This window comes from Neoarthrinium moseri (genome assembly GCF_022829205.1).
Source record: "Neoarthrinium moseri strain CBS 164.80 chromosome Unknown scaffold19_Wmoseri_CBS_16480, whole genome shotgun sequence".
Lineage (NCBI taxonomy): Eukaryota > Fungi > Ascomycota > Sordariomycetes > Amphisphaeriales > Apiosporaceae > Neoarthrinium > Neoarthrinium moseri.
In genome coordinates, this window is record NW_026055133.1 from 358662 (window position 1) to 368651 (window position 9990).

Sequence of the window (9990 nt, forward strand, 5' to 3'; positions counted from 1 at the left end):
GTGCAGCTACCAGGGACATACTTTCGGTTCCTGCAGCTCTCGGGCTTGGGCTAGGTACTGCATGAGTCCTCCTAGCAGGGTTTCAAAGCATGCCACTGGTGGCTGGTTGGCTATCGAGGAATGTCTCTTAGGTTACCCGGCCACCGGCTCCAGCCTCTGGAAGGTTTCGACGAGGAGGAGCCGCTGGCTCCAGCACCGAGCCTTGAAGACTGGTGATGGCTGTGATCCTAGCGACGGAGGAAGGGGGGAAGGATGAGGATTCTGGTAGGTATCTTGAGGGAAATGACGTCGGGTGACGCTGGTGCACTGCAATCTCCTCCTGTGTCACCGTATGACAGTGCAAGATTGATGGGAGGATTCGCAGTTTTACTCACAGCATGCTGTCGTTGGCTTCCGTATGTGTATGCAGATTGACTGGCAAAGCTAACTTGGAGAACTGTTGCCCTGTACTACCTAATCACAGTTCAGGATGAATCGTAACATGATGAATGGTCCATTGTTTCGAAACCAGCCCGGCATACTTTCCAACTTTTTCACAGTACGAAACCATCGTCACAGACCTATCCCGCCCGCCGTTTGTCCCGAGGTCATCTCTGGGAGAAGAAGAAGCGGCTGAAGTGTTTCGGCGTCTAATAAGACGACAGACAAGCCCCCTAAACCTAGGCTGGGCTTCGCTCATGTTGAGCTGAACCCCTGAAAAAGGGCGGTGGGGTTTTCGGGGACCCAAGCGCTACCACCACCCACCCGCGACTCTTCGCAGTGCAAGTCGGCGTGGGTAGTGGGCGGATAGCAGGCGAGTTAGTGGGCTGCCAGGGGTGGCTAGGTGGGATTAGGGAAGGCCGACAGGGCGGCGCTGGCGGCCAGGGGGCCCGGGCGCCAATCTTTTTGCATTCGTGGTCGATCTCCCCATGCTCGTCTGCAGGCCTGGCCCAGCAAACCAAACGGTTCGCAGACAAGGAGTGAGCCAACCGCAGCCAGACGGCCAATTCTACTTCTTTCATGCCCTGCCGTGCATTGTTTGATTGATTGATGAATAAATGAGATCATAGCTTTTTTTTCTCCTACCTCCTGGAGCCCGCCCACAGACAATAGGCCATCTGCATCACGTCCAACACCGCCATTCATTCCCCCCTTCAGTCGCTGCCCCCAGCCAGCAACCAGAACCAGAGCCAGACAAAGGAGCCAACCACACGACTCGACCGACGAGTACAGGACACCAACCAGCAGCCACTCGGTGCAGTCGTCGACAAAGTCAACCCCTGACTGCACTTGCCGAGCCCCCGCCGCCGCCGCCGTCTGTTTCCTTCCGAATGCACTCCTGAACAACTACAACCCTCAAGTGTCACGACCCGCTTCACCTCGACGCTCGCTAGCCACTACCGACTCCAAGCCGTGGTGACAATGGCGGAACAGGCCGAGCCGCAGTCCCCTCCGCCTCCGGCTGTTCAGAGGCGGGAAGAGTCGCCAGCCGCCTCGGATAAGGAGACGGTATGTACATTCAACTTCCCATATTCTGGTCGTCTGCACTGGAGGCCTCCCCAGCTCGTTGGGACGTTGCTGACCTGCCCCCTGAAAGGACACCTTTGAGGATGCTGTCGACACCAGCTCTGTCCGGTCCCTCACGGCTCGCAAGTCGTCCTTGACGGCCAAACGGACCAACAGATCATCGAGCGCGGCTTCGGATCTCACCACGCCTCAGGATGAGCCTGCCGACCATGCTGAACCCGAACGAGCGCCGGGTTCTGACTCCGAGATCGAGGCCGAGGAGCTCCCGGTCGAGACAAAAGATGTGGAGACAAGCTCCGAGGTTCAGTCAAAGCGAGCATCGAGTCGACTGTCTGATGTCCCCATGGACACTGTCAACCTCGATGATGAGGCCGCATCAGTGGAGAAGGGTATGCGATCCCAAGAGAGCTCGGCCTACGTTCTGTCAATGGCTAACAAGCAAGGTGTTGTAGAAGAACCGCCCGCCGTTCCCCCGAAGCAGCCGTCCAAGAAGATCTCGTTAAGTAACATCGCGAGCTCCCTCCCATCCATGCCCTGGTCACCTCCGGCAACCGAGTCGCCGCCCAAGACTAGCCCCAACTCCTCGAGTACCACAATCCCGGCACCGACTACCGAAAAGCCCCTTCCCCCGGATCGGACCTCGACTTCGCGGAGCAAGCTCACTAGCCCCTTTTCCTGGCTGTCGCGGAACTCTACGACCAAGGAGAGTGTCACTTCACCTCCTGTTGCACCTCTGCGCTCCCCGAGGAGGGATACGGCTAGCTCCATCGCCACGCTGACTAGCAACCCGGAGATGATGCTTAGCAAACTTGAGGAGGGCGATGAAGGCGCCGCACATGGCCGCCCGGCAAGGAACAGCCTAAAGGATAGATTCAAGTTGGTACGCATGCGGGAAGAAGCCGGGATCACACTGCCCGGTGCAGAAGGCGAGGAGGACAAAGCTCAGCCCGGTGCGATTGGAGGTCTTACCAGGTCAGCGACTCTGGGGATCATGAGCCCCACCAATGAGAACGGCTCTGACGCTCCGTTATCCCCCATGCCTGCCAGTCCGAACCCTAGCCTGGCACCCGGAACCGCCTCAGGAGTCTCTGCTGGCCCTTCGGCAATGTCTGATGCTCAAGTTGACTGGGATCTCTGGCAGTCAGTCGTTTACGAGGGACCATCTGCAGTCGCGAAGACTAGTGCCGAAGAGCTCAACAGGGCGATCGCCACTGGCATTCCCAACGTCATCCGAGGCGTCGTCTGGCAGGTACTTGCGCAGAGCAAGAACGAAGATCTTGAGGCTGTATATAGAGAGCTCTCGGTCCGGGGAACCGAAAAGGACACTTCCAGAAACAGCAACGGGACCTCGATCAGCTCTGGAAGCAATGGATTGAGCGTTGACAAGGAGACCGTGGCATCGTCAGCATCATCGATCCATTCTGAAGTCTCTGGCGCCAATGGGACAAAGTCGCCCCCCATGTCCGAGAAAGACAGCGAAGCTATGCTCAAAGCCCAAGCTTTGGCTGCGGCTGAGCGGAAGAAGAAGGACAAGGAAGACGCCGCCATGCTCCAGAAGCTTGAGAAGACCATCAAGCGAGACCTGGGCGCGAGAACGAGCTTCTCAAAGCATGCCCAAGCAGCTGGCCTGCAAGACGGCCTCTTCGGCGTTTGCAAAGCCTATGCGCTTTTCGATGAGGGAGTTGGCTACGCACAAGGCATGAACTTCCTCATCATGCCTTTGCTATTCAACATGCCCGAGGAGGAGGCTTTCTGTCTCCTTGTCCGCCTCATGAACCAATACAAGTTGCGGGACCTGTTCATTCAGGATATGCCTGGACTACACATGCACCTCTACCAATTCGAAAGGCTGCTGGAAGATCTCGAGCCAGCCGTATACTGCCACCTTAACCGACGTGGCGTCTCGCCACACCTCTACGCCACTCAATGGTTCCTCACATTATTCGCCTACCGGTTTCCTCTGCAGCTCGTTCTCAGAATATACGACCTCATTCTGTCGGAGGGCTTGTCTGCCATCCTCAAGTTCGGTCTCGTGTTGATGCAAAAGAACGCCTCGGCGCTTCTCGGCATGAACGACATGGGACAGCTTACAAACTTCCTGAGAGATAAGCTTTTCGACGTCTACATTGATCATGCGCCAAGCACTGGCAGTATTCTCGAGAACGGCTTCTTTGGCAGTACATCTGCAAGTGTAGACAAGGAGGTATATCGAGCAGACCAGCTGGTCCGCGATGCATGCGAGGTCAAGGTTACCCCTGAACTCCTCAAAGCTTACACGGCTGAGTGGGAAGAGAAGACTCGCACTGAGAAGGAGAGGGAGCAGCTGCTAGAAGAGCTGAAGCAATCAAACGCAAGCTACGCCATCAAGGTACGGAAACTGGAGGAACGGCTACAGGCTGCCGACACGGAGCAAACCGACATGGCAAATGAGTTGGTGCACACCAAGATCGAGAACGAAGAGCTTAAGGACGAGAACGAGAGCCTCAAGGGCCAGGTCAAGGAGCTCCGCATCGTCATTGAGAAGCAGCCGCAGGAGATCGAAGACGCCTGGAAGCTGGAGCGGGATAGCCTCATGGAGCGCAACCAGAAGGTGCACGAGGAGAACCAGAAGGTTGAGAAGGAGATGAGCGAGCTGGAGGAAGAGTTGGTGCAGACCAAGATGCGCTACGCCGAGGTATGTCGTTCTCCTCCCTTTGCTTGTCGATGGAACCTGGTCACTAACAAACTACCGCAGATCAACTCCCAGCACGAAACCCTTCAGAGGAAATGGACAGACCTCAAGCGGCAATTTGCTTGAGTTCACCTCAACGCGACTTGTTTCTGTCTTGGGCTGTCCGCCTCGACTCTTTGTATATTCCCACACAACCTAGCATGTCATTATTGCCGCATTCGGAGACGGAGTTTGAGCACTGGAGAGGCCCTCTTGCCATGAAACGCGTTGCCGCGAGTTAGACCGCGCCCCCGATGGATCATGCGAAGCCCGCACAAGGAGCGACTGGGGCTCTCGTGCCTGGCGTCTTGGTCATTCTTAGCCGAGCTGGCCTGGCCAGCAAAAGGGCGAAAGAGAAGAAAACAGAAGTTATCAAGGAGTTCCGTGCTTGTCTAATTGTCTCCCCCCGTGTGTGGTTTGATATCAATTCTTGTATCTGGTCTGACGGACGGCGCTCCATTGTAAACGGCGATAGACGGAGGGGACCCAGGAGGGCCCCGGGAGCACATCAGCGGTGACTGCAACCCAGTCGTTTTCTTTCTGCTTCAGCTGTAAGCGGCGAGTAGGAGTTTAGGAACCCAGGGGGAAGGGCAAGATACGCAGTATTGTATAGATCGTAGTTCCCAGGCATCGGGTCTGAGACAGGGTCGAGCAGGCCCAGAAAACGGACGAAGGGGAGCAGGGTGCGAGATACCAATTCATGTCTTCATGACTCCCCACGATTTGTGGCATAGCAAAACGTTCGTGAGTGCAGCATGGCCGTGAATGGATGCTGCTGTTGTTTCGGTGTTGAGAGAGGGAATACATCACATGATACCTTAATTCCTCCACTTAGTGTGGTACAAGCGCCGAAGCGAGCAAGTACATGTTGGTGTAAAAGATTGCGCTCTCCTACGCTGGCGCCGTAGTTCGACCTACATTGGATTAACTAAGGGGCATCGCGCGAGCCCAAGCAACGACCTGGCCTACCATGGTCCGTAAGCCAAAGTGACAGCGCAACGTGTTAAGTCTAGATACACAGGGCTCCAACGGTTTGGCTCAAGGTCCCGATCAAGCTGAGGATTCTCGGCGCGCCATCGAGAGATCAGAGGTTGCGTCCACACCCCAGCCAGCAAACGTCGTTAGTGGATGGGGAATGGCAAGGAGGCAAAGCGGCAGCGACACAGAATGAGATGCAGCGTGGAGTCTAGTTAGCGAGCAATATCTCATCAAGACCTCTCTTCCACCTCTCCTACGAAGGATCAATGTCACAAGATTCAACATGAAGGCTGAGAAAAGGTGATGGGTGGTTCCGAATAGCAGCACTTTTGGTTTGATCTTTTATTGATCCGATCCTAGTCTCAATGAACCCATTCCGTGCCGAAGACAGAGAGCATAATCCATGAACACCGATACCAAAAGCGCAATGACGTGACTATCGTCTCCCTTCGTTACCCACCAGTAGCACCCGCTCAGCCTAGGCGAGGCGTCTACTTGTGCAGCTTGCGCTGGTAGAAAGCCAGCTCCTCACCCTCGAGGATGTAACCGTCGCAGCGACCGCTCTGGCCGGGGCGCGAGGCGATGACGGCGAACACACGACCGGCCTCGAACTGCTTCTCCAGGGCGGGGTCGACCTTGCCCTGGGCCTGGAAGCGGGCAGCCTGCTTCTTCTCGACGGAGCTGCTCTTCTTGACCTGCTCCTCCTCCTTGCCCTGCTTCTGCTGGCGACGACGGCCGATGGGCTGGCCGTAGTGGGCCTCATACCACTGACGGAAGGGGGCGGCATCGATCTGGACGACGGCGGACTTGGTCAGGGTGTTGGTGCGGACCAGCTCGTTGTTGGAAGGGTGGTAGGCGACAACGATGATACGGGTCTTGCGGGTGCAGCCCTCGGAGGCCCAGGCAAAGTTACCGCTGTCGAGACGCAGGGCACGGTACTTGTGGTTGCCGCCACGGGTGCGGACGGTGTGGACACGCTTGGGGCCGATACGGGTGTTGGCCTCCTGGCGGCCGGACTCGAAAACGCGCTTCTTCCCTGTTGACGGAGGTCAGAACGTATGATCTATGCGAAAATGCCAGATGCATACGGGTTTTCGAGCGATCGAGCAAGTGTTACCTTGCCGATCGACGAGGGGGGGAAACATGTGAGGGCACATGTGTGGGAATGTGTGTATGTCTGGTCTTTTTTTCTTCTTCGCTTCTTCTTCAAGGTAACGTACGGTAGTAGGCGCGCTTCGCACCGGAGGCGGATCGCTTGTGACGAGAGTCGCGTGAGATACCCATGATTGCTGTGTGCTGCGTGGGAGACGGTGGTTAGCGGACTGGCTCTCGGAAGACCAAGGTGCTTGGTGAAAAGAGTTTTGAAGGCTTTGGGGCGATCGCAGCAGCAGCAGCAGCAGACGGTACTCCTCCCGGGTTTGCGCAACCGGTGTCGAAACCAAAGCTGCCACTGCAACCTCCCTGCCATGAGGCACTCACCTGATGATGTGACTATTCACCAGTGCAATCGAGAAGGGGACTTGTTGTCGGCGTTGGGCGTTGGTCGTGGGAATAGCAAAGAGAGGGACCAGAAAAGTTCACGGCCAATTTTTGGGAATTGTGTGGGTTTGCCGGCCGCACTGATTTTCCGGGTGTGCGGCGCCTGCCCCAGCTGTGCGCGAGCTGGTGGTTTTCGGTCTTAGGGCAAGCAGGACCAAGGCCAAAAAAAAGTCCAAGTGGGGCAGTGCGATAAACCCGATAAGCCAGCACTCGACCCCTGGATTTTTGTTATCCATCTTGGCCGCGGCCCAGGTTCTCAGACTGACTGGCGGGGCTGCTGCCACTGGCAACTGACTGCCTCGCAATTCGACATTCGTCTGCTTGCATTCCACGATGATCATGTTTTCATGGCGTACAGAGGCTCCTGTAGAATGATGAGTGGCTAGTAGTTCAATCTGAGTTGATGTCATACAATACTCAATCAATCATAACTACCACCAGTCAAGTGATATGCACAATGCTCCGTTTTCTGGTCTGCGGCTTTGTACATAATATTGCACGCTCAACACTAAAGACAGTCTCAAAGCACTCTTTTCTTCTTGCACAGGCGCAATGGCCGGGCGATCGTGATACAGACTGAATTTGCATGCAAAGTTCTAGAATGATTCGTGCTGTCGCTTATGCGCAACACACAGCATTACAGCCCATCTCGAACCAACCCATACCATTTTACCTGCAACTGTCCGTGACTTACACGCCAACGCAATCCCATGCCCCGCCACCAGCGCATCGCCCAAACAAGGAAAAAAAAAAAAAAAAGATCGCGTTCAACCCCGCGTCGCTGTGTCTCCCTTGAGTGCGATACATACTTTAATGACCACCAAAGAAACATTGACACCACCAGCTCCGTAGGAGAAGGAGGCAAAAGATTGTGGAGAAGCTGGGAATCGAACCCAGAACCTTTTCCATGCTTCACATCATGCTAAGGAAACGTCATACCACTAGACCACATCCCCTTATCTTGTGATGTCGACTTGCAGGCTTACAACCCTATATGTTGTATTCGGAAGAAAAATTTCCTGTGTGGGTTCGCTCGGGGCTCCAGTACGTAAACGTAGGGTTGACGGGCTTTGGGGTTGGGGCTTTGCTGGTCGAGTTTTCGCTTTGGTCGGCGTAGACTTAAAAAGTCCAAGCGCAACAAGTCAAAAGGCTTGGCGGGATGGCTGGCTTGAATCAGTCAATTTTGGACCGTTACACACGGACTAGTGACTAGTTACAGCGCAAATCCAAGAGGCAACTTGCCACTTGACAGTATAGTATTCGGCCATTTTAATAGTGTTCCGTTTACCCATAAGTCATGGAGCTTGACTTCTTCTACGTCGATTCGTGGCTCTTGTCTCGTGTGTGCCCACGCTGCCTGTCAGTCTGCAATTATTCCGCAAGTCCCAGCTGTTAGTCTGCCGTACGCCGCGGACTGCTACGCCCCGCCCCCCTGAAAGCAGCATGCTGCTCCCGCGTGTCGACCCATCTGTCGAGGCCAGGGTTCCCCACGATTGGTTGCTGCCGGTAGAGCCTCCGTGGGTGCAACTCTAAATTCAAAGCTTGGCTCGGCCATCCACTGGCCTAGCCAGAATACTGTTCTTTACGAGTGAGATTGTGACATGTTCCTGGGAGGACATTTAGTACGTTCTTCAGACCCTAGTTACACCAGGAATGATAGACATGTCTTGGAAAATCACTGTAGCAATGACGGAGTCACTTCCTCCGCCCACGTCACGGTCTTAGTTGGCATTTAGGAGTAGACTTAGGGTACAAAAGAAGGGCGATAGCGTCAGTAGACAGATGGCGATTCTCTAAGCCGCCCCTCCCCAATTTTGAAACGGCCTACTAGTGTTGCGGCAACAATGAGGTTCGTAGATCTGCTGGTCGGCGCTGCGGCGTTTGCTAGCGTCATCGCTGCTCCTACGGACGGTTCAACGTCTGCGATGAAGAAACGCAAGAGCAAGTTCCAGTTTACCGGCGTCAACGAATCTGGGGCCGAGTTCGGCAACACTGCCTTGCCTGGCCAGCTTGGAAAAGACTACACCTGGCCTGTCCACTCAACCATCGATGTAAGCTAGTACCGAATGTCAATGAGACCATATATAAAACTCTGCTAATACATCCGAAGACGTTGGTCGGCAAGGGGATGAACATTTTCCGAGTTCCCATTATGATGTTTGTATTTGGTCCGGCCATCTGGCCATTGGTTCAGGTCACTCGGCTGATACCAGTGTTAGGGAGCGTATCATTCCAAGCAAGTTGACAGGATCCATCAACTCTACGTACGCTGCAGGACTTGACGATGTACGTACTCTAGCCCACGGTTTAGCCACGAATCGAAGCTAACGATAAGCCAGATTCTTAACTACATCACGTCAAAGTGAGTACACCGTATCTATGTTGGAAGCCCTGAAGGCTGATCAATCAGGGGGGCCTATGCTATTCTCGACCCCCACAACTTTGGTCGATACTACAGTAATGTACGCCTTTGATCCAATCGTTTCGAAAGCGAGTCATGAAGCTGATAATCTACAAGGTCATAACCGACACTGCCGGCTTCAAGGCTTGGTGGACTACGGTTGCCAAGCGATATGCCGGTAACTCAAAGGTCATATTTGATACCAACAATGAGTACCACGACATGGACAACAACCTCGTCGCCCAGCTCAACCAGGCGGCTATCGACGGGATCCGGGCTGCGGGCGCAACATCGCAGTACATCTTTGTTGAAGGCAATTCTTGGTCGGGTGCCTGGCATTGGGTCCGTTTGTTGGTGATCAATGGTTCAAGATCGACTTACTGACACGTTGGCAGGTCTCGAGTGGTACCGCAACCGGTATGGCAAGTCTCACCGACCCCTCCAACAAGATCATCTACGAGATGCACCAGTATCTTGACAGCGACGGTTCCGGCACTTCGACGAGCTGTGTGTCCACCACGATCGGCAAGGAGCGCGTGACCGAGGCGACAGCCTGGCTCAAGGCGAACAAGAAAAAGGGCATCATTGGTGAGACGGCCGGGGGCGCCAACTCGCAATGCATTTCGGCGGTGGACGGTATGCTGTCTTACATGGAGGCCAACTCGGACGTGTGGACGGGCTGGCTCTGGTGGGGCGGCGGCCCATGGTGGGGCGACTACATCTATAGCATGGAGCCCCCCTCTGGAGTTGCCTATACCGGCGTACTGCCGTCCATAACAAAGTACATATAGGTTGGGCCGAAACGCTGTTGCTCACTGGGTCACTGGGTCACTCTTGGTCAGGTGAGTTTGGGTTG

At 54.9% G+C, this 9990-nt stretch overlaps 3 protein-coding genes across 3 annotated transcripts; 2 read left to right on the forward strand and 1 right to left on the reverse strand.

Annotated features, from left to right (window-relative positions):
- Positions 1–1401: 1401 nt before the first annotated feature.
- On the forward strand, positions 1402–4303 carry JN550_005922 (uncharacterized protein; the record flags this gene model as incomplete). Its single annotated transcript, XM_049317603.1, has 3 exons — positions 1402–1488; positions 1577–4180; positions 4241–4303. 3 exons carry the CDS (start codon positions 1402–1404, stop codon positions 4301–4303), a joined length of 2754 nt encoding a protein of 917 aa, XP_049172165.1.
- Positions 4304–5685: 1382 nt separating this feature from the next.
- On the reverse strand, positions 5686–6478 carry JN550_005923 (uncharacterized protein; the record flags this gene model as incomplete). Its single annotated transcript, XM_049317604.1, has 2 exons — positions 5686–6230; positions 6415–6478. 2 exons carry the CDS (start codon positions 6476–6478, stop codon positions 5686–5688), a joined length of 609 nt encoding a protein of 202 aa, XP_049172166.1.
- A 2099-nt stretch (positions 6479–8577) lies between these two features.
- Positions 8578–9925, forward strand: JN550_005924 (uncharacterized protein; the record flags this gene model as incomplete). The annotated part of the gene is made up of 7 exons (XM_049317605.1): positions 8578–8784; positions 8844–8890; positions 8953–9019; positions 9073–9095; positions 9144–9195; positions 9252–9476; positions 9530–9925. The coding sequence occupies 7 exons, from the start codon at positions 8578–8580 to the stop codon at positions 9923–9925; spliced, it is 1017 nt and encodes a 338-aa protein (XP_049172167.1).
- Positions 9926–9990: the final 65 nt, after the last annotated feature.